The sequence below is a fragment of the Cydia strobilella genome, chromosome 19 (assembly GCF_947568885.1).
Source record: "Cydia strobilella chromosome 19, ilCydStro3.1, whole genome shotgun sequence".
NCBI classification, from domain to species: domain Eukaryota; kingdom Metazoa; phylum Arthropoda; class Insecta; order Lepidoptera; family Tortricidae; genus Cydia; species Cydia strobilella.
In genome coordinates this window covers 2,085,664-2,105,934 of record NC_086059.1, presented here as the reverse complement: position 1 = coordinate 2,105,934, position 20,271 = coordinate 2,085,664, and the positions used below count along the sequence as shown (strand labels likewise).

At 37.7% G+C, this 20,271-nt stretch overlaps 1 protein-coding gene across 1 annotated transcript in view; it reads right to left on the bottom strand.

The window, feature by feature from the left end:
• LOC134750065 (nuclear pore complex protein Nup88) overlaps positions 1 to 14,921 on the bottom strand; it is a 172,808-nt gene extending 157,887 nt beyond the window's left edge. Inside the window, exon 1 of the mRNA XM_063685153.1 lies at positions 14,664 to 14,921. Coding sequence (XP_063541223.1) covers positions 14,664 to 14,873 — 210 coding nt within the window. The 5' untranslated portion in view covers positions 14,874 to 14,921. The remainder of the gene's footprint in view (positions 1 to 14,663) is intronic.
• Between the last annotated feature and the right edge of the window lie 5,350 nt (positions 14,922 to 20,271).

The window sequence follows — 20,271 nt, the reverse complement described above, 5'->3', positions numbered from 1 at the left end:
TTGATTTATCTAATTTGGACCACATTAAATAAAATAGCATAAAATTTTTATCCGGTAAACCAAATTTTCCTAAAACCTGTAAGGTTTCCTTAAATGTGCGATTTACTTTTTCCAATTCCACTGCAGACTTCGACTTGACTTGCTCACACAACAACATTTTCTCATAATAACTAAAAACTATCTGTCGTTTCTTATTGTAGAAGTCGTTGAGTGCATTATAAGCATCTATGTAACTGTCGTCTGAAATTGGGTAATTCTTTATTAAGTCTAACGCCTTACCTTGAACGCATGTTAATAGATAGTGCAACTTTTCTATGTTTGCTATATCTCGTTTGTGAATCAATGAATTAAACAATTCAATGAACGATAACCAATTTTCTAATTTACCATCAAAAGGTTTAATCTGAATTTTAGGTAATTTGGCCGAAACACTTTCACATTTTTTGGTTTTGAAAGAATCTTCATCACTCTTTATGACTGGCGCCTTTTGCCGTAACCTACTCAATATTGATTTCACCTTGCGTTCAAAGTCAACTGTAACCGAGAATTCTGCACTAATATCTTTACACTTTGCTAAAATAAGCTTTTGAGAACTATGAAAAGAGGACGTGATGTCCGCTATATCTGAATCTACATACCCATCTAGGTCATCACAGTCATACAAAAATTCTAGTCTCATGATAGCATAGTTACGCTCTATCATATCCGGATCAGCACTGACACTGTCACCACTTTTTTCACTGTCCGAAACCATTGTTATCTCCGCGTAATAAACAGAAACCGAAACGAAAATCCGCGTAATATACAAGAAAACACGGAACGAAAACGACAATAAGTGTTTTTGTTTACAGAATACGGTATAGATAACAACTGACAGCAGTGACAGTGACAAGAACGGAAAAATGGAGCGTATCTGTCACTTGGCTTGACAAGTAACTTATAAGGCAACGACAATTCACGAATGGATAAACGGAACGCAGCTGTCACAATGCTGCCAACAAAAATACTACTAAATTCTACCAACCTAGTAAACTACCAAGTCGAACTTTCCGGCAGCCATTAACTAACCGAACGAAATAAGTACCCTACGAGTACAATAAAAAATCAAATTTTACAACGCGACAAATATGATATTTTTAGCTTAAAATAGGTAACTTTTCACAATTATCGGGTCGAAGGAACAATGTTTTTGGATGCAATAACGATAAAATTGATTAATGGACTGTATTTGCTAAAAAATGCTTACACTAACTTTACACACCCGTGTATACTATATTTTAATAAGAAATCGCGGAACAAGTAAATATCAATGGAAAGTGCACAAATCACATACCTTGAACTCGAGGTTTGCTGCGAAGAAGGCTAGCTTTGGGCGGCTCTGGTATCTAGGAATATCGTGCAGCTGCTGTCTTACCGAATTACCCTCTACCTGGACCAGCCTACGAGCTTAGCTTTGTACTTTTCCACCGCACACATGTGATTGGCACTGATTTTATACTATTCTATACTTGGTTAAGGCTAAAGAGCGACTTTAAAGTAGTTTTCGACAACGGAGCACAGGACAATGTGTGCTCTCCGAAAGTAACGAGAACGAGTTATGGCTACCGGAAATGGACTCTTAGTGTTGCCCTAAATATCACGGAAGTCGTAAGAAAATAGGGTTGTGATCCAAAACCGATACGAGAGTTAAACAATAGTTATACAATTAGATAGTACATACAGATTTTAGACCTATGATCAATTAATATTACATATTTTCAATAATCAACTTACTAAATGATATAAAAAGTGCCATGGATGCTATTAAAAAAAGTACGTATCTTCTAAACTAAACACACGCCCTTCTTACTCGCGCGCAATAAATACAAATAGACACATCTATCTAAGACTATCCAAAACTCCAAATAAAAGAAACATCATCAAGAAACACACGTTCCACACTCAGCTAATGAACCCGGACGCGGATCCATCATTACACGCGGAGTGTCGCGCAAACAATCGCGTTCCAGTTTTCCAAAAGGGACCGGCTGATAGTAGTGGATTCGTTACAGCACCGAGTCGAGGGCCCATTGTGACTGGAGCGCTGTTGTGTCCGACTTGTGAATAATTGCCCCCGTGCTGGGGATTAGGTTTTCTAGCATTATGATAGTGTGAGGCGTTTATTGAGGAAGACATGGAAAAAGTAAAAAACTAAAAGACGTAGAAAAAGAAAAAGTACGTGTTCTAGTGTCGGATCAATCAACTTGTTGTTATTTTGTCCCGTTGTTTAAAGGCTATTCTTTAATATCATTTGACGTAAATTCGTTTTTAAATACTTTCTATAATATTTTTAGGATTTCTCAACGATTGATTATCAGTGGTCACCATTCATTTTGTTTCTTTACTTTCAATTTTTTCATAAGCGGTAGATTTGAATTGAAATTGATTTCAAGATTTTGAAAACTTTAAGAGACCTCAGATGCAGAATATATAGTTAAGTTTGCTTATGAAATGCATAAGCCTATGAAAACATCATGAAGTTTTCTCGTAAAAAAACAGTAATGAACTGACCGATAGCCAAGATCAAATAATACACTGTTAATCACTTGTCCGACATAGGAAACCTCACCCCACATTGTGTCTGGGACAAGGGTGACACGCGCACAAAGCTTGTTTATTGGCCGAGTACACCGCTATCCATCACCCACTGTTCCCGGACCTCGTGCCCTGATCATTATTTAAAATATAGATGAGTGTTTTCTTTCCGATAATCGAGACCGCGATTGAGGGTTCTACACAATAGCGCCTTTTGAAAGCGTCGCCCCGAGCCCTAGACGGGCCCGAGGACCGAAGTCTCGCTTATTTGTATTAGTAAATTGAAGGTACACTGTCCACTCTATTCAGATCCCCGCCAAAGCAATCCGAGTCTCCCTTTTGCTCGGATTTTTAAAAGTGGTGGGGGCGCGGGGGGTTCAATTAAGGTGGTCTTTGTGAACATTCTATCGGCGCGCAATGAAAAGAGTTGTGATTTTCTTTGATATGCGGAGACGCGGTTTGCCGAGTGAGAAATCAAAGGGCTCCATAGCGATGCATGACGGGTTTTATTAAGATTTAATGCCGCCAACGACACTCAGAGGCGGGAAAAGAACGAGTCTCAAGTATTCTGTTACGATGTACATTTTACATGGCGCCATTCGTTCGCGAAATGCAGCATGGAAATGTGGAGCGAAATTCGTAACAACATTGCATCAAGTGCGAACTTAAGTCGAGTCTCATAATCCCTCGTGCTAATGACAACGCCACGTCACTATCTTTTAGACTATATGAAAATATGTATACAGTTTCAAATTATCGCGAAGAGCTTCTTCCAGATAATTTATCATCTTTAAGTATAAGTGAAAAATTACAGTTACAGTACAGATAGCTTTACTCGTTGGTCAAACAAAGAATCCATAAGGTTAATACGTTTAAATTTAGATATATTTCATAAAGAAAAGAAATCTATATTTGAAACAACAAGTATAGGTATGTCAGTTGCGGAACCGCGTCACCGTATCCACCTATCAACTTATAAAACGAAAGCACTCAACATTTTCGCAACACCCGAGAATCCTGTAGTGTATGGCGCTCTTAAGACGCTCCAAGATGGGAACCTTTCCTGTCCGGCCCGCCCACCTCCCTAGCTGTGAATATGTAAGCCTGCGGTGTTCATTAACTTAGCATGTTAAGCCGATGATCGTAGATAGTGTAGGTGCCGTTTTTGGGCCCGATTGAGAAAGGATGTATGTTAGTTTATTAAAGTTACCTTGAGATTTGAGAAGCTCTGAACCAGAGCCTGTGTTTATAGTGATTTCATTAAATTACTAAAGAGTTTAACTCGCGTTGGCCGGAATAGACCTAATTTGGTCTGCTGTTTCTTTATAACCCGTACAATAAGGAGATCAAATGTGACATGTTTATCTACCTATTCATTTTATAAAAGAAAGATAGCCATAACCTGATACTGTTAGACAAGCAATGTTTATTAGTAAATATATATGGAATGGGGTTTTGAAAATCGCTATTACGATTTTCAGGAAACTTCTTGATCACGTACTTTAAAACACAAAGCTAGAAACGATATTCAATTTCTTCTAAATATTTGTTATGTAAGGATTGTTTTACTAGTAGCGCTTTATTCACAACAGACACCCCCATTAATAAATCGTTTTATACATTCTGCTTTAGATTTCTCTTAAAATTATCAAAAGCCAGCGTGTAGACAGTACCAGAATTCAATTAGTCTTCCACACAAAGGACGGAAACCCGTTAAGTATCCCTAATATCAACTATCGGCATATCATACAATACTCATGAGATAATAACTTATGACGTCAGCAATGTGCAGTTAATTTCGCCAGTTCGTTAGTTCGAAGGGGCTCGAGATGTATTGTCTCAGTGGGAATTGTTTATCTTTAGCTGTTATTAAGACCATTCTGTGTAATACTCGATGATATTTCCATGATGCAGACGTAAAGTTTGGAGATAATATGTGTAGTATGTGCTTTATCGTTTTAGGACTGTTATATCGATTCAGCGTCCATTAGTAACCAGATAGTTTAAGGTTGCGAAATGAAGGAACATATAGACAATAATGATGTACGACTAAGAAACTTAAATCGTTACCATTTTTTGGCAGATAGTTACTGATAGGATTTTGGTCAAAAAAGGAAACCGTTGGATAAAAGCGGCACACTAATGGTTGTTGTAGAGATTTTTGAGAGACGCGTTTATTTAGAAGTGGACGTTTTCTATGAAAAGTTATGTTTAAGAAAAATGCAATAAAATTCCTGATAGTCGCTAGCATATTCATTTTAAAATCGGTCATGTATTGTAGTGAGATTTGATTCAGATAAATTATGATCACTATAACAATGTCACAAATGAAAAGACCCAATGATCAAGCAATAAAAAGAAAATTCCCTTTGTCTTGATATTGAAGATAAATATCAGACAATCTAGACGTGCATGCAAGTGCACGGACATTTATATAGACTGCGTTTTCACAAAGCGGAGTGCTTTGTCCGGAGACAACAAACGAATCCTCACTCAAAACGCTCAGAGAACGCGGAGATAACTTGTCTTTTAGAAATAAAGGTCAACTTTGCTTTATTAAAACTGGAAAAAAACAATCAAACATGATGCGATATGAAAAATCAATAAAAATATGAGGTCATTTGTCTTTATTATAAAATCATTAGTATTTTGGAGGACACTTCATCTTATGCCTTTTTATGACATGTAATATTAGTCAAGTCAGGTGGGGTAATTTATACTATACATTCGCTAGAGGAAACCAAAAATGAGATAATATTAATTAAGGAGAACTCTATCAATGGAAAACTCAATAGGAACTAAAAACGTAAATCACTTGTTGTTTAATTATTTCGAAAACTAACCCGTATCTTATCTGGCTACAAAAAATACGTTGAAATGAAACCCATCAAACCGATCGAACTTTAGGTCATACCTAAGAATTAGACACACATGCATAAATATAGATGTATATTTTTTTTTAAAACATCACCCCAACTACATTGTCTGTAAGGTAAAAATCACGTTTTTCTCCTTTCAAGTTCTTTAATCCTTTCAGGTAAAGAAAATTTTTCCCATGACCAATCTAAAATTGACAAGAAAACCGCGAAACGGGGGTAATTTGCAACGGCCTTAATTCCTTCCCGTCCACTGATAAATCAGACCCACACACTATCGGGACATTATTAATTAAAATCCTGCCTCAGAAGCCCCACCTGTCCCAAGGCGTAACTCCAATCGGTTTAGACAAAGAACGGGCCAATTCGCCTTGGGCCACCAAATCCTTTATAGGGTAGTTAATCCTCGGAAGGACCAAGTATCGATACAAGATAGTTAATAGATTATGTCGATGTGGGGTTTCATAATTAGAAGTTCGACCTAGTTTTAAAAGCTAAAAAGCTAGCAAAACTTTCTTGGGCATTATTCTTTGGAGGTAAACTTTTTATTCTGATATTTTCTATATTGTTCTGCCATTTACACCATCCAAAAACGATTTCTCGAAAATATGAGTTTTAGGCTAATCTGAGAAAAAACAATATACGCAAGACGATGTACTCGAGTATGCAAAACATTCAGTCACCATTATCGGAAAAAGAAAAAAGATTTCGTCAATTTATCCGACCGGATATACTCTCACTGCCTCTTGCTAAGTGCGCTAATCCGGTAGAAAAAGAAAAATCAGAGTAAAAGGAAATCAAAGAGTAAAACGATCAGTAACAAATAACGTACAAAAAGAAACCACTTAACAACAGCGCTTACTTAAAAGAGCATCTAATAAAACAGAAACTAACCAGAACAAACTTCGCAACCAATCTACAGCGGCACGATAAATAAGGCCGAAATCGGAACAAATGGACAGGCGGCAAATTAAACGCGGCTACATTTGGATTCCCATACATTAGGCACATCGATCTCACACGTCTAAACAAAGGCTCGGCGAAACGCTGGTGAACACGCGATCGTCTTAAGTTCTCCCCAAAACCTTCTCGGAGGGGTCATCGGGATTTAGAAGCTATGCTGAGGTGGGTAAAGCGTATATTGGTTTAGGGGTTTTGGGAAAGGACTTTATAGAAAGGGAGGCAGTTGGACTGCAGCGTAACTGATACTTTGCGATTGTTCAAACAGGTGTTTTCAATAAGAACACTGTTTTTAGAGGTCTTAATGAGGTTAGCGATTTAGGAATGAAGCTTAAAAGATTAGGTTGTATAATTAGGGTTCCGTACCCAAAGGGTAAAAACGGGATCCTATTACTAAGACTCCGCTGTCCGTTTGTCTGTCACCAGGCTGTATCTCATGAACCGTGATAACTAGACAGTTGAAATTTTCACAGATGATGTATTTCTGTTGCCGCTATAACAACAAATAGGTACTAAAAAGAGAATAAAATAAATATTTAAGTGGGGCTCCCATACAACAAACGTGATTTTTTCGGCGTTTTTTTGCGTAATGGCACGGAGCCCTTCGTGCGCGAGTCCGACTTGCACTTTTTTTTTTGACATTTAGGTACAATACAGATACCTACTCTTTGTTGCACACCTCAATTAGAAGAAGATTTTGGGATTATACTGAGCAACTTTTACTATGGGAACAAATCGCCGAAAAAAAATTGGCTGTTTCATACATTTTGGTTGGTCCATTTTCTATGGGAGGGTTAATTCTTTTTTCGCGATTTCGTGGTTGGTTCCATAGCAAAAGTAGCTCAGTATAATCCCAAAACCTCCCTGGCAAATGTGTGGAATGCACATATTTTTTGGCCATCCTGTTTATGTTTTCGATGACGTTTAGTCTATTAATTACAACTAGAATCTCAGTGAAAGAAATCATGTAAAATAAATAGTTCAAATATTTTCTACTACCTATCTTATTGAAAACGTTTTTAAGACTAGTACTTTATCCGGAGATATTCCCAAATCAATTGAAAAGACAACCTTCCTGAGCAACGAAGTCACAGATTCGATCATTATTTTCTTCCAACAGGCGTCGTTCGAAAGATCGAACAAATGGTTAAAGCTACTTCAAGCCATCTAGCGGGTTTATATCTGTTGTAGTAGTAGAAAGTTCCGCATTAAATTTGGCTGAACGATCTGGATGACGAGCAAACTTAACAAATCTGGAGAAATCTGGCGAAAATCAGCCTCCCTGCGAATTGGACATTCAGCAGTTCAGCACAGTAATACAAAAGAAAAACATTATATCTTCTGCATAGTAATTTGCCCTTACAATACCGTGTGACAAGCGGCCGCCCCTTTAATGCGGCACAAGCAAAAACAAAACAATCCGATGCTCACCTCCTCGCGTCCGGTTCCGTACAGTAAATTTACATTCCCCACCATCCATCCCAGAAGTCCATCCGGGCTGGTAATAAAACGGTCTTGAGGCGCAAGTCTTGGGGGTGGCAAGGCATGTGAGCGGAGCGGGAGACTACTGAGATTTAAATATGGATGAAACACTACAGTTGACATAATCTCTGTAGATAAAAGTGTAAAGTGAAGTATCAGTAAACGTAAGTACGTTTTGTGCTGAAGTCCCAGTAGAATTGCTAAATGATTTTAAATACATTTATTTACATACAAGATATATACAGTGGTACTACGTAAACGAAATTAATAACTAGCTTAAATCTAAAATAGGCCCTTGAGGCATTGTACCAAGGATGCTGGCGGCATTTCCCCGCTGTATCGCAATGCTGATACGTTGTGCGAGAAAGCCGCCAGCTCTTCGGTCACCAGTTACGTCAACCAGACGCTTCGCGATTTCTGCAAAAATGATTGATGAAGAGATCGAATTCTTACTTCTTATAAAATAAAGTCCCCCGCCGCGTCTGTATGTTTGTATGCTCGCGATAAACTCAAAAACTACTGAACGGATTTTCATGCGGTTTTTACATATCAATAGAGTGATTCTTGAGGAAAGTTTAGGTAGGTGTATAATTTGTTAAGGTTTACCCGTGCGAAGCCGGGGCGGGTCGCTAGTTAGTTATAAAATTGAAGAAGGTGGTTAAGAAGCGCTCTTGTAAAACTAAGTCATTTAAGACACCCAGGAAATATTTAACACCAGATTTATGTGAAATAAGATTCAAAGTTGAGAATCACTTTTCATAATCACTGCCTACTTTAAAGTCCTGCAGCTTGCAGTAGGAAAGTGTAACAGCAAAATTTATTGGATTTTTCCTTATAATACAAAGATGAGGACACATCAGCCGCTAATTCTTATTGTTTGCCCCTGCCTCAAGACGGCCGTTCAGGTCTAGAGATATATGCCGAAGGGTACCCTGTTTACAGGCTGATGGTATCTCGTAATTGTGACAATATTTGCTTGAGGCTTTTATGGTTGAGGTACAGGTAAATTGGTGGGGTCATTTTCCACTAAAGTTTAAGTGAAGTTGAAATTTGTGATATCTGATTAATTAAATCGCAAAGTTTAATTGGAGCCTGGGGTCTTATCAATTATGAAGCTGATTAGTCTAGCGTTTTAGTCTTGTTTTACTTTACTTGTATTGTAACATCGGAACTTTGCAGTAAACAAATTACAAATTAAATAGTCTGAGAAACGAAAAAAGGTTACATCTCATGTCGTGTCGTGTGTCAAACTGTTAAAAAGTAAATTACAATAAAAAGTTGTGTAAAAATTCAACACGTAAATAAAGATATTGCCGCATTAAAAAGTACAAACAATGTACCCTGCACTAGCGTCGTGTTCTTTTTGTTGGTCATTTCTGTTTCTGTTTCTTATAATTTTACATTTTTGATAATTACACTTAAATATTCTTAATAACTCTAAAATAAATAACACTGATATAAGCGTCATCATCATCATGACGTCTGTATAATCCATCCTGTGTGCCATTTGGTCTCACCACTTGACCAACATATCCAAATGGCTCCTCCTAAATTTCAGCACACCCCTTGCTCCAGATTTAGGGTCGCACTCACAACGGGCTAAGGTGAAAAGTACACCTAAGTTCAGGTTAACAATCGGACCGGGCAAAGGTCCGCCGGCCTCGGCGATAAATTCTCCTGGATAGAGCACTCCGCAGGCCCTTAAATATTGAGACGATCTAAGTTTTTAGATGGGGTAAGTGGACATTGGTTGTGTAATCTTTGTCTCTTTGTCTTTGTCAAATAATTATGTTTATCTTGAATTCTTTTAAATAGAACACTGCGCCACCTTCAATGTTATTAGTGTTCTAACTTCTAAAAGGATTATAAATTGAAAAATTAGGTCAACAGGTGTCACTGGAGAATATACAGAGAAAATAGTGTTTTTTTCGACAGTAATACTACCCACGAAAAATGATGAGTAGATGCAGGATTTTATCCGCCTAGTGTCTGACACATTTAGTCCCGTATACTAGTTTACATTGTGGTCGTCTCTTTTTCGTCTATTTTACTTTATATACTACATATCAGCACAGTCTCGTCGTTTAAGACATTTTAGCAATAACTGCAAATATAGACACCTTTACTGTTCGGTCACACACTATTCGGTCTTGGTGAAAATTGCCTCAAAAAAAAGATTTAGGTTTAGCCATTCGCATTCGGCATTTTTTAATTACGATAACATGTGACTTTTTTTCAGACAAGAATTGTCGAATTTTTTTTGGCGCTAGCCGTTTCTAAGTCCGCCTAGATCCTTGCCCACATCCGTCGCTACATCGTTGGCCACTATAAATCGGCCAATGAGAAGTAGTGATTTAATCGGAAACCCCAGGGCCCGAGGAAGCCATTAAATCGTATGGTCAGAGGATAATTAATTCTGCGGGCACGGTCAAGTGAGATTAATGGCAATAGTCTTTCGATGGGCAGGCGTGGATTTAAATGTACAACATAATACTTCAAGAACAATGGCTTATAGGGAGTTTCGGGTCCGGCGAATTGATATTGAGTTACGGTGTCGAGGCTGACGCTTCACCAAATACACTCAAGAAAAATGAAATCGGGTAATTTTGTATGGAAATGTCCCTTTGTATGAAGGTGATGCTCTTGAGTATTAAATAGTATAAATGTGAGGTACTGTAACTTGATCTTTATATTTAGGTACGCTATAAGTACACACTTGTGTAATTTTCAGTTTACTTACAAAAAAAAAATGCTATTTTCTTCATGTAAAATTGATGTGTAATGTACCTACACAAATCATCATACAATTACGTGTTTTAAATATATTAATAACGGGTCACTCACGTGTTTTAAGTCGAAAACGCTCGTCATGTTTCTCTCCGTACCGACTCCGTAGGTTTTAGTGCGTAGTTTTCCGTACAAAACTTTGTTCACGGGACACCTATGGCCTATGGGATCACTTCGGTCTTGCAAATCGGTTATTTTTTATAAGCTTTTTATTAACTTGCAATGTGTATGTACGGGTCAAATCTTGCAAGTTAAATTTCACTTGCATACATATGTAAGTCGGGTGACAATGAAATATTATAGTACCATCGAGCTGATCTGATGATGGAGACAGGTGGTGGCCATAGGAACTCTGTGATAAAACGACGAATCCTAATTGTGTTTGTGGTTTTTAGAATTGTCTCGATGAGTATCTATTAGTTACCTGTGCAAAGAAAAGTACAGTCAGCGATAAAAGGTTGTACCAAAAATGAAATGTTTGCCAAAAATTATTATATAGCTAGGATATCCTATTATATCCTATACTAAAATGATAGTTTTATTGGCCAATTTAGTATCAAATCATATACATAGTATCAATTATCAATATCACATGAAATATATATTAAAACCGGGTCACTCACTTAAGGTATTAAGGGCGAAAATTTTTCCACTCCATACCGAGTAGCATCATCGGGAGCATGCGTTGGCGGACCGACGCAGATTGCAGGCTGAGCCATCGGTCGCGGAGAGTTGCAGCCCGCATTTTGCGTCGATCCACCAACGTGTGCTCCCGATGATGCCTCAGACGGACAGATAGACAGACAGACAGCGAAGTCTTAGTAATAGGGTCCCGTTTTTACCCTTTGGGTAGGGAACCCTAAAAACAAAGGTCAGTTAGGGAACTTGAATTTTATTTGAGGATTTCCGCAAAGTAACGCCCAATTCTAATATTTTATTTGAGTTTAAACTGTTGTGAGACATACTAACATTAAATCATTTTGCGCGTTTTTTCATGTCGCGCGAGTGACTAAAACAAGTGAGTCTAAACCGTAAAATGATTTAATGTTAATTTAATTTGAGGATTATCAAGACAGTTTTCCATAACAAAAAATAAATGTGGTGTTTTCTATAAAAAGGGACCTTATTGTCGATGGCGCTTACGCCATTATAAACGATGCTCCGATATAAATACAATGCCGTGCGACGGTGTGCGGTGTAAGCACCATCGACAATAAGGTGATAAGGTCCCTTTTCATAGAAAATGCCCCAAATATAGTAATGTTACTATTTGCAGAATCATGTTGCCTCGACACTACTAGCTTCGATAGATGATGATCAGGTATAAAAATCGGACAAGTGCGAGTTGGACTCGCCCACCGAGGGTTCCGTACTTTTTAGTATTTGTTGTTATAGCGGCAAGAGAAAAATATCTGTGAAAATTTCGACTGTCTAGCTATCACGGTTCATGAGATACAGCCTGATGACAGATGGACAGACAGACAGACAGACAGGCAGACTGACAGACAGCGGAGTCTTAGTAATAGGGTCCCGTTTTTACCCTTTGGGTACGGAACCCTAAAAACTATCCTATATCCGTTTCCGGATTTAAATTGAGCGATTTAAGCTGGACGATGTAATAGACAGACAAACAGGCAGACATACATAGTAACTTTCGCTTTTATAATACGGATTAAGACGAAAGTGTCAGACCCGCGAGAAATTGCCTTTGCATACAAACATAGTCCTCATTTTCCTCTCTGGATATTAACATTATTGAAAATATTTTGACATAAATACTTACATATATCAAACACATGGGAGGCCCAAGACCGAAAACAATGGAAGAATCTGGAAGAGGCCTATACCTCTTAGGAGGGTTCTGGAGTAATTTTTTAATATAGAAAAAATCGGTTTAAATCTTAGAGTAAGTTTTATTACCTAGAAATAAAAAGCTTTTTATTTATATTTTTTTATTTATATCAAACACAGCTATGCCCCACGTTTGATTTTTTTCGAATTTTTAATTATTATAAGAGTTTGGAGCATTTAAAATTTTGTATGAAATCTGCTTTTCACTTCTAATTTAAACAATACTCAAAAAATTAAAAAAAAGTCAAGACATGATGTAATTGAGTATGTGCAAACACAAAAAAAAGACATGGCTCTTATAGTGTGGAATGCTCCAAGCACCACAGCTATCAATTTTTGTGCAAATAGTGTATATTTACAAATTAAAGTTCAAAGTTCAAATATACTTAAATTCATCATCATTCATTCATTCATCATTCAGGCCTAGCAACAAGCACTTATGAATGGTAAATAATACAAATTCAATGCATCCAAGTACCAAGGAAAGAATCTGCTCCCAGCTCTCCTGCTTTTAATAAACAACCGCAATGGTTGTGGGTAAGTTGAGGGTGAGAAGGTAAATGGAGCAAAAGGGTCACTCAATGGTATCCCAGGGAAGGCAAAAGGAGGAGAGGCAGACCCTTGAAAAGGTGGGACAATGATATATTCCAAGTGGCTGGAACAACTTGGAATTGGAACAGAGTAGCTCAGGATAGAAAATAATGGAAAAGGTTGGAGGAGGCCTTTGCCAATTGGCAAACAGACATCCAAAAGACAAAAAAGTGTGATATGATAGATTACTAGAATATATTGCTTCGGCTGTGGAATGAGCTCCCTGCCGAGGTTTTCCCGAGGGGCTACAGTATGGGGTTCTTCAAAAAAGGAGTGTATAGGTTTTTAAAGAGTCGGCAACGCGCATGTAATATCTCTGGTGTTGCAGGCGTCTATAAGCTTCGGTGACTGCTTACCATCAGGCGGGCCCTATGCTTGTTTGCCACCGTCGTGGTATAACAAAAAAAGAATATGTATAAAAATGATAATGAAATTTCAACCTGTCTATTGTAAATAATGTCTGAAATAAAAAGCTATTTTATTTTATTTTATTTTTATTTGAGGGTAAGGCGACCTAATATTTCAATATACCACAAATATTATCCAGTCAACGGTAATTTCTCACTCCACAATTTACCGAACTAAGTGTCACATGAACCTAGCCACTGCTATACAAATAGCAACACTCCTTTATGTCCATCGGTGGACATTATGCCTTATGTAATAAGGTGTACAAACTGTCAGTTAACAGTGTGGGCGATGGTACAATCAAAGTTACATTCTCATTTTAAAACTATACTGAAATATCATTCCTATCCTCAGTCATGAGGGAACGACGAAGAAGAAGAAATATCATTAATTTTGACATGAACATTTAAATAAAATACATCTATGTCTGATACTAGTTTACGTTCCTGGAAATGGTAATACAAAGAAATTAGACCATCGAATTTAAACTGTTGTGAGACATACTAACATTTAACAGTTTCACGGTTTAGACTCACTTGTTTTTGTCACTCGCGCAACATGTAAAGAAATTAGAGTAGAATTTTTAAAGGCAAAATTGTTTTTTTTCCATTATGACACAAATATAATTTTTCTAAGTAATAGCCTCTATTATTACATGTTAGAATAGGTGATTGAAATGAATCTATATCGAGCTTCGAGCAGAGTCGGTATATATCGGGATCTTGTAGGTAAAATTTATGCAATAGTTTTCTTAATAGAATATAGAATTACTGTTCCATTAATACTTACTTGGTGGTAAGAGACAGCTATATATTAAAATAACAATCCTATATTTTAGTTTACAACAATTTGACTAAGAGCCTATTTTAAGGATCATACAAGATTTATCCTGGATAATGTTAAGACATTTAGCAATATTGCCTACATTTCATAGATTTATTTTGTTAATTACTTTTGAAACCAGTTATTTACTACAGAAATTTGAGTTATTACACAATATTAAACCATCTCTGGATAAAAAAACAGATTGCATTCAATAACAACATAACCTCAAAATAAGGTTAGCTTTCGCGCCGGTAGGCCAAAACCAGGATCATGAAAATTACTAACAATAGCTTGTACACTAAAACATACCTGATAAGGTGTCTCTTCATCGTGTTCCTCCAAATGCTTCAAGTTTAAGGTCGCTAAACAGTTCTCGATTGAATTCCACACATACAACACATCATCTCTTAATTCTAGCAAATTACGCAACTTTCCACTTGCATTCTCCTTTAAACTTTCACTGAGGTCCTGAAATATCTTGTGGTTAGATAATTTCATTTTATTCGAGTGGGAAATCATGTTAAAAACGAAGTTAGTAGTTTGTTTTTGCTTTCGAGCGCGACGTTTTTATAGTTGACAGCGTGACAGCTGACAGTTTTTTTTTTAATAGCGTTCGAAAACCTCAGAATAATGACATTATTCTGAGTCGAAAACGGTTCAGTTGTGCGTTTCGTTATTCCTCTGCAAAAAAAGTGTAGATCCAAAAGTAAAAAAGTAAAATTCAAAATAACTTTCAAAATAGGGTTTTTAGTTCAAAGATTAATGGTCTTACGGTTCGGAGATCAACACGTTATATTGACAAAGTTACCGAGTAGTTTAAACTATGACCAGTCTGTAGCTGGCCATAATGATCGTCTCGGTGAATGGCATTTTCAACTGACCTAAAAATGTATTGCTTCGGTTTTTTTTTCATGTTATAATAGTTGGTAAAACCAAATTTTCAGTAAATAAGTACAAAAAAAACTATGCTCGTCCTTTTCTTGTGGGTAGTACTAGTGTAAGAAGTCTATGTTTGAAATGAGACAGTCCTTTGACAAACTACGAGTATATGTTCTCCTGTTTTCGAAGACGGCTCGACCGATTAGGAATATATGTATAACTAACTCATCGTCAACTTTCGGCATGCTGTGCTAAATTAAGTTTCGCTTTTCCGCTTTTCCGCTTTTCGGCTGAGTCGTGCAAAAAAATAGAATTAGGTACAAAATGGGTACAAACTAGAGATGCCCCGAATAGTGGCTTTGGCGGAATACCGAATATTCGGCCCCTCTCGGCCGAAGGCCGAAGCGAATATTCGGCATGACATGCGAACATTTGAGTCACAAGTCACAAATATTAAGAAAACTGTTCGCCAACAAAGAACAACGTTTGCTAAGATATATGTTTTGTTGAACAGAATTAATCCCAGGTAGCAAAATGACGTCAAATGACGTCAGCGACGTCATAATGACGTAATAATGCAGTCATTATGACGTCGCTGACGTCATTTTACGTTATTTTGCTACCTGGGATGAATGTAGTTAGAGCTAATTAAATCAGACCAATGACGAAAATAAAAAAAGTCTTCGTATTTAACAAGTTTCCAATACATTTTAAATATTAAATATATCTAGTTTTTGGTTACCTACTATTATTGTGTAATTAGGGTTCCGTACCCAAAGGGTAAAAACGGGACCCTATTACTAAGACTCTGCTGTCCGTCTGTCCGTCTGTCTGTCACCAGGCTGTATCTCATGAACCGTGACAGTTGAAATTTTCACAGATGATGTATTTTGCTGCCGCTATAGCAACAAATACTAAAAAGTACGGAACCCTCGGTGCGCTAGTCCGACTCGCACTTGGCCGGTTTTTTTCTTTTTGTAGGTGCAACAGATATTTGGTACTTACTACATAATAATTTTATTAATAATGAATATTTGGCAAAGTGGTGCTATCGATATCGATATCGATGCTAAGTTGGTGCAAAATTAGCTTTTACTGAGATTCTACCACCCCTATTTTAGGCAGCTGCACAGATTGACATTATGACACCTCAACCTCAACTAGGTGGAACTGGTGGACGGACACTCCTCCTTTCGGGCAAACTCGGCTCCGTTCGGCTCAGCATTGTTTCAAGCAATTATTAGGGTTGGCACATCTTGACGTCCCTCTGCGTGCACGACCACAGATAAGATAATGACTTGATTTTGGACAACCCTAAAAAGCCGAAAGGGATAGTGCCATACATTAGAAAGGGACAGCATGATTCGTCCCTGAATCGCTGTCAAACTTCGAGTTTGTAGGAAGTGTGCTTTCTGTACGGTAGTAAATACCATTACTTATTCTGTGCTCCAATGGGGTTGGCCGGTCGAATTCTTGTTTTTTTTGTTGGAATTTTATGACCTGGCTTCCAGCATTAAGCCAAATCTCATAAAACAAAACTAGAGATATGGGCAAGCTATGAATGGCGCCATCTATGCAAACCTTCGACAGTCGCCAACCCCATTACCTCTCCCATAAACCATCACGAATCCTCTTTCCAATTTCTCACCAAGCAATCGCGTAAGTACTCCGCCAACTGCTTGTTCTCGCAATATCTCACTTAGATTCCAAATGGTATCACGTAATTTCATCCCCCTGAGCTTCTACGGGCCTTTTCTTATAAATAAACCAACATATATGGCAATAAATTTTCCAACTCCGAGATTTGTACGTTTCTATAATTTAATTCGCGTTTTGTTAAAGCATCCTGTTATTGGTGATGGCATTGAGTTATCGCGTTTTGGAATTTCATATGTTTAATTGGCTGCGTAGCGAAAAATAAGATGTAAGGATAGAGACCAAGACATGTCCGCAACGATTTTCATAGCACACGCAGTGTTGTTGAAGTGAAACTTCTAATGCGACTTCCAACAAGGTTGCTTTAAACGTTTAACGCTACCATAGATAATTTAATTGTATACTCTATTCAAACAAGTATACACAGAGAGAGAGAGAGAGAGAGAGAGAGAGAGAGAGAGAGTGAGAGAGAGAGAGAGTGAGAGAGAGAGAGAGAGAGAGAGAGAGAGAGAGAGAGAGAGAGAGAGAGAGAGAGATAAGAGACACCGTGCTGGTCGAGCGAAAGTTAATTTCAAAGAAGTTTGACGTTTAAAATAACACTTGCACTGCGTGTGCTATCAAAATCGTTGCAGACTTATCTTGGTCTGACTCTATTTCTTAAAGCATACCTACGTGGTTCTATTAAGTCAAATACATTAGTTTAAAAATACGAGAAATAATGTACCTATGCAATAGACTCACAGCCACATAACAGAAGCGCTTACCTTACCAGTAACTGGTGACGAGAGGGATGCAACTATACGTTAGACACGGTAGACATATCTGTATCTTACTTTTACGTATTGCTGCGTCCCTGTCGTCAGTTACTGAATTAAGTTAGGTGTGTGAAGCGCTGAAGTCTCTTGTCAATGTTTTAAAATATCCAAAAAGTTGGGTTCTTGGACGCTCCAAAAAATATATTAGGAATCAAATTCTCCATTTTCAGTCACCTCACCAGGTGAAAAGTTTCGTAATTTTGAATCATTTCATTTCTTTCCATCGTCACATAGGTTTAGTATGAAAGTTGAACCTCAGTGGTGTGAAATGCTGGCCGTTTAAAATGCCCTTTGATACGTATTTAAAATATTCTTAAAATCATTGACAGTGAAGTGGTAAAACGCAGTAGAATAAAAGTGCAATAAAAACGCGTATTAATTCGGAGAAATGTAATTTTCTGTTTCGTCAAAAACGATACATCGCGACCTAAACGCGTTTTAAGCGCCATGAATTTTACGGCGCGCGCGTTATGGTCGCCTGGTACAGGTTGCGATTGCGAGAATGTGGTTGGCCGGTCGAAATAATTAGCAGATGGCGCCAGCATAGCTTGCCGTCAATCCCTATAATTGTGTCAAATTTTTGTTTTTTTAATGCCCTGGATGCCAGCCCTTTAAGCCAAATCTCATACAAAAAGGGGCAAGCTATGATGGCGCCATCTCTGCAAACCTTTGACAGTTGCCAACCCCATTTCTATGGATATGCCCATTTCATTGTTTGTAATGGCTTCTCTATAGTAATAATAACTCATGAAAGTTTCTCAAAATTTCGTCGCGTGTAAATTCAAATTGTTTAAGTGTACTTACCTATAACAAAGAGTGTGGTTGTTTATTTTGTCCCTTTCTTCACTCGTGGTACAACTACTACAACCAGTAAGATGGCACTACAACGAGGCCAGCAAAGAACCAATGGTAAGCAATCGGTCTTTTATTTCATTAAAATATTATTCATAAATATTTTTTGTTCTATTGGATTGGACAGATAACCCCAAAGCCGCAGAAGCCGTGAAGCCGTGAGGTCCTATTTAAAAGGCCCTAATTCACTAGCTTTCCTGGGTGTCATGCTTCAAAACTTGTATCACCGAATTAGGTGTCACCAAATAATGCGAGTTTACCCTGGTACCAAAGCGCCTATAATGCTAACAACAGTATTTAACAATACATAATGTAACAGACACACACAAACACACACAAATGCACATTTAAGATTTAAATGAATTTACATAATGAGCGTATTTTACAAATAAAAGTGTGCCAGCTATCGGCGAACACGTCAACATCCTAGCTTTAAACAAGTTGGTTGAGCAGCTATAAGAGCAGATATAAGATTTAGATGGATATCAGTAATAAACATGTGAGCGTAAAAGGATCGGAGGGCCGTGGATTTAAAGAAAGATCCATTAATATTTAATTTATCAAACAAACAAAATGCCAGCTAATGTACCTATACAGGCCAGAAAAGTAGTGTTTCCCGGATTGTTGATATAAGCGGCAGACAGCGGAGGGACACGCGTCACCTTTTGATACATTTCCTCTGTCGTTATTAATGTCAAGTCATAGATTTTCTATATTTTTTTATGACATAGGTACCGTAAAACCCAACTATACAAGTATACAGTCCAAAAACACAACTTTGGTTTAAATCTAACTCAAATATCTTCATTCCGGTACGATTTTTTAACGCCAAAATCGCTACTTAAATGCGAAAGTCACTCTATCTTCACCTCTTCACCTGAAGCGGTTTGGACGAAATTTGGTACGAAAATAGTCTGAGTCAGGATACAGAATAGTTTTTATCAATAATCATCATCAACCCAAGCAGACGAAGTCGCGGAAATTTAAGAAGCTAGTTCTAAACAAAAAAGTAAAGATATGAGCGTAAAAGCATTGGAGGGATGTGCATTTTAAGATTGAACTCCATTAATTCCTATTTAATTTATCCAACAAACAAAAGGCCAGCTAATGTATACAGGCCAGAAAAGTATTGTTTCCCGGATTGTAGATCATAAATAAGCGGCAGACAGCGGAGGGACACGCGTCACCTTTTGATACATTTCCTCTGTCGTTATTAATGACAAGTCATCGGTGCCGTCCCGGCGGGTTGGCGGTCAGGGCTGCCACAAGCGTGTTTTTCCATGACTTAGCGCTACTTGCACCATCCCACTAACCCAGGGTTAACGGGTTAAGCCTGGAGTTACCATGGTTACCAGTACAATTTGACACTGTGTTAATGGTTTAAAATTTAAAGGGCCATCTATGTACTGTAAAACGTTGTACGATACACGTGCGAATAGGTAATTCGCAACTCGTGTCGATTTAAATACTCCCGTCGGTCGGTCGTCATTCGTTGCGAATTTCCTATTTTTGCACTTGTATCGTAACTAGCTAATATTGCATAATTAATTAAAATGGGACTTAAGTTCGTATAAAACATACGTGAAATAATTTTGATCCCATTCCGCCCATGATCCTGGAGAAAAACTCAATATGATACATAAGTGTAGGGCCATTTAGAAGCTAGTTCAGCCGACCCAGCCATATTAGGGCTCACGATAGACAACGTCCATAAT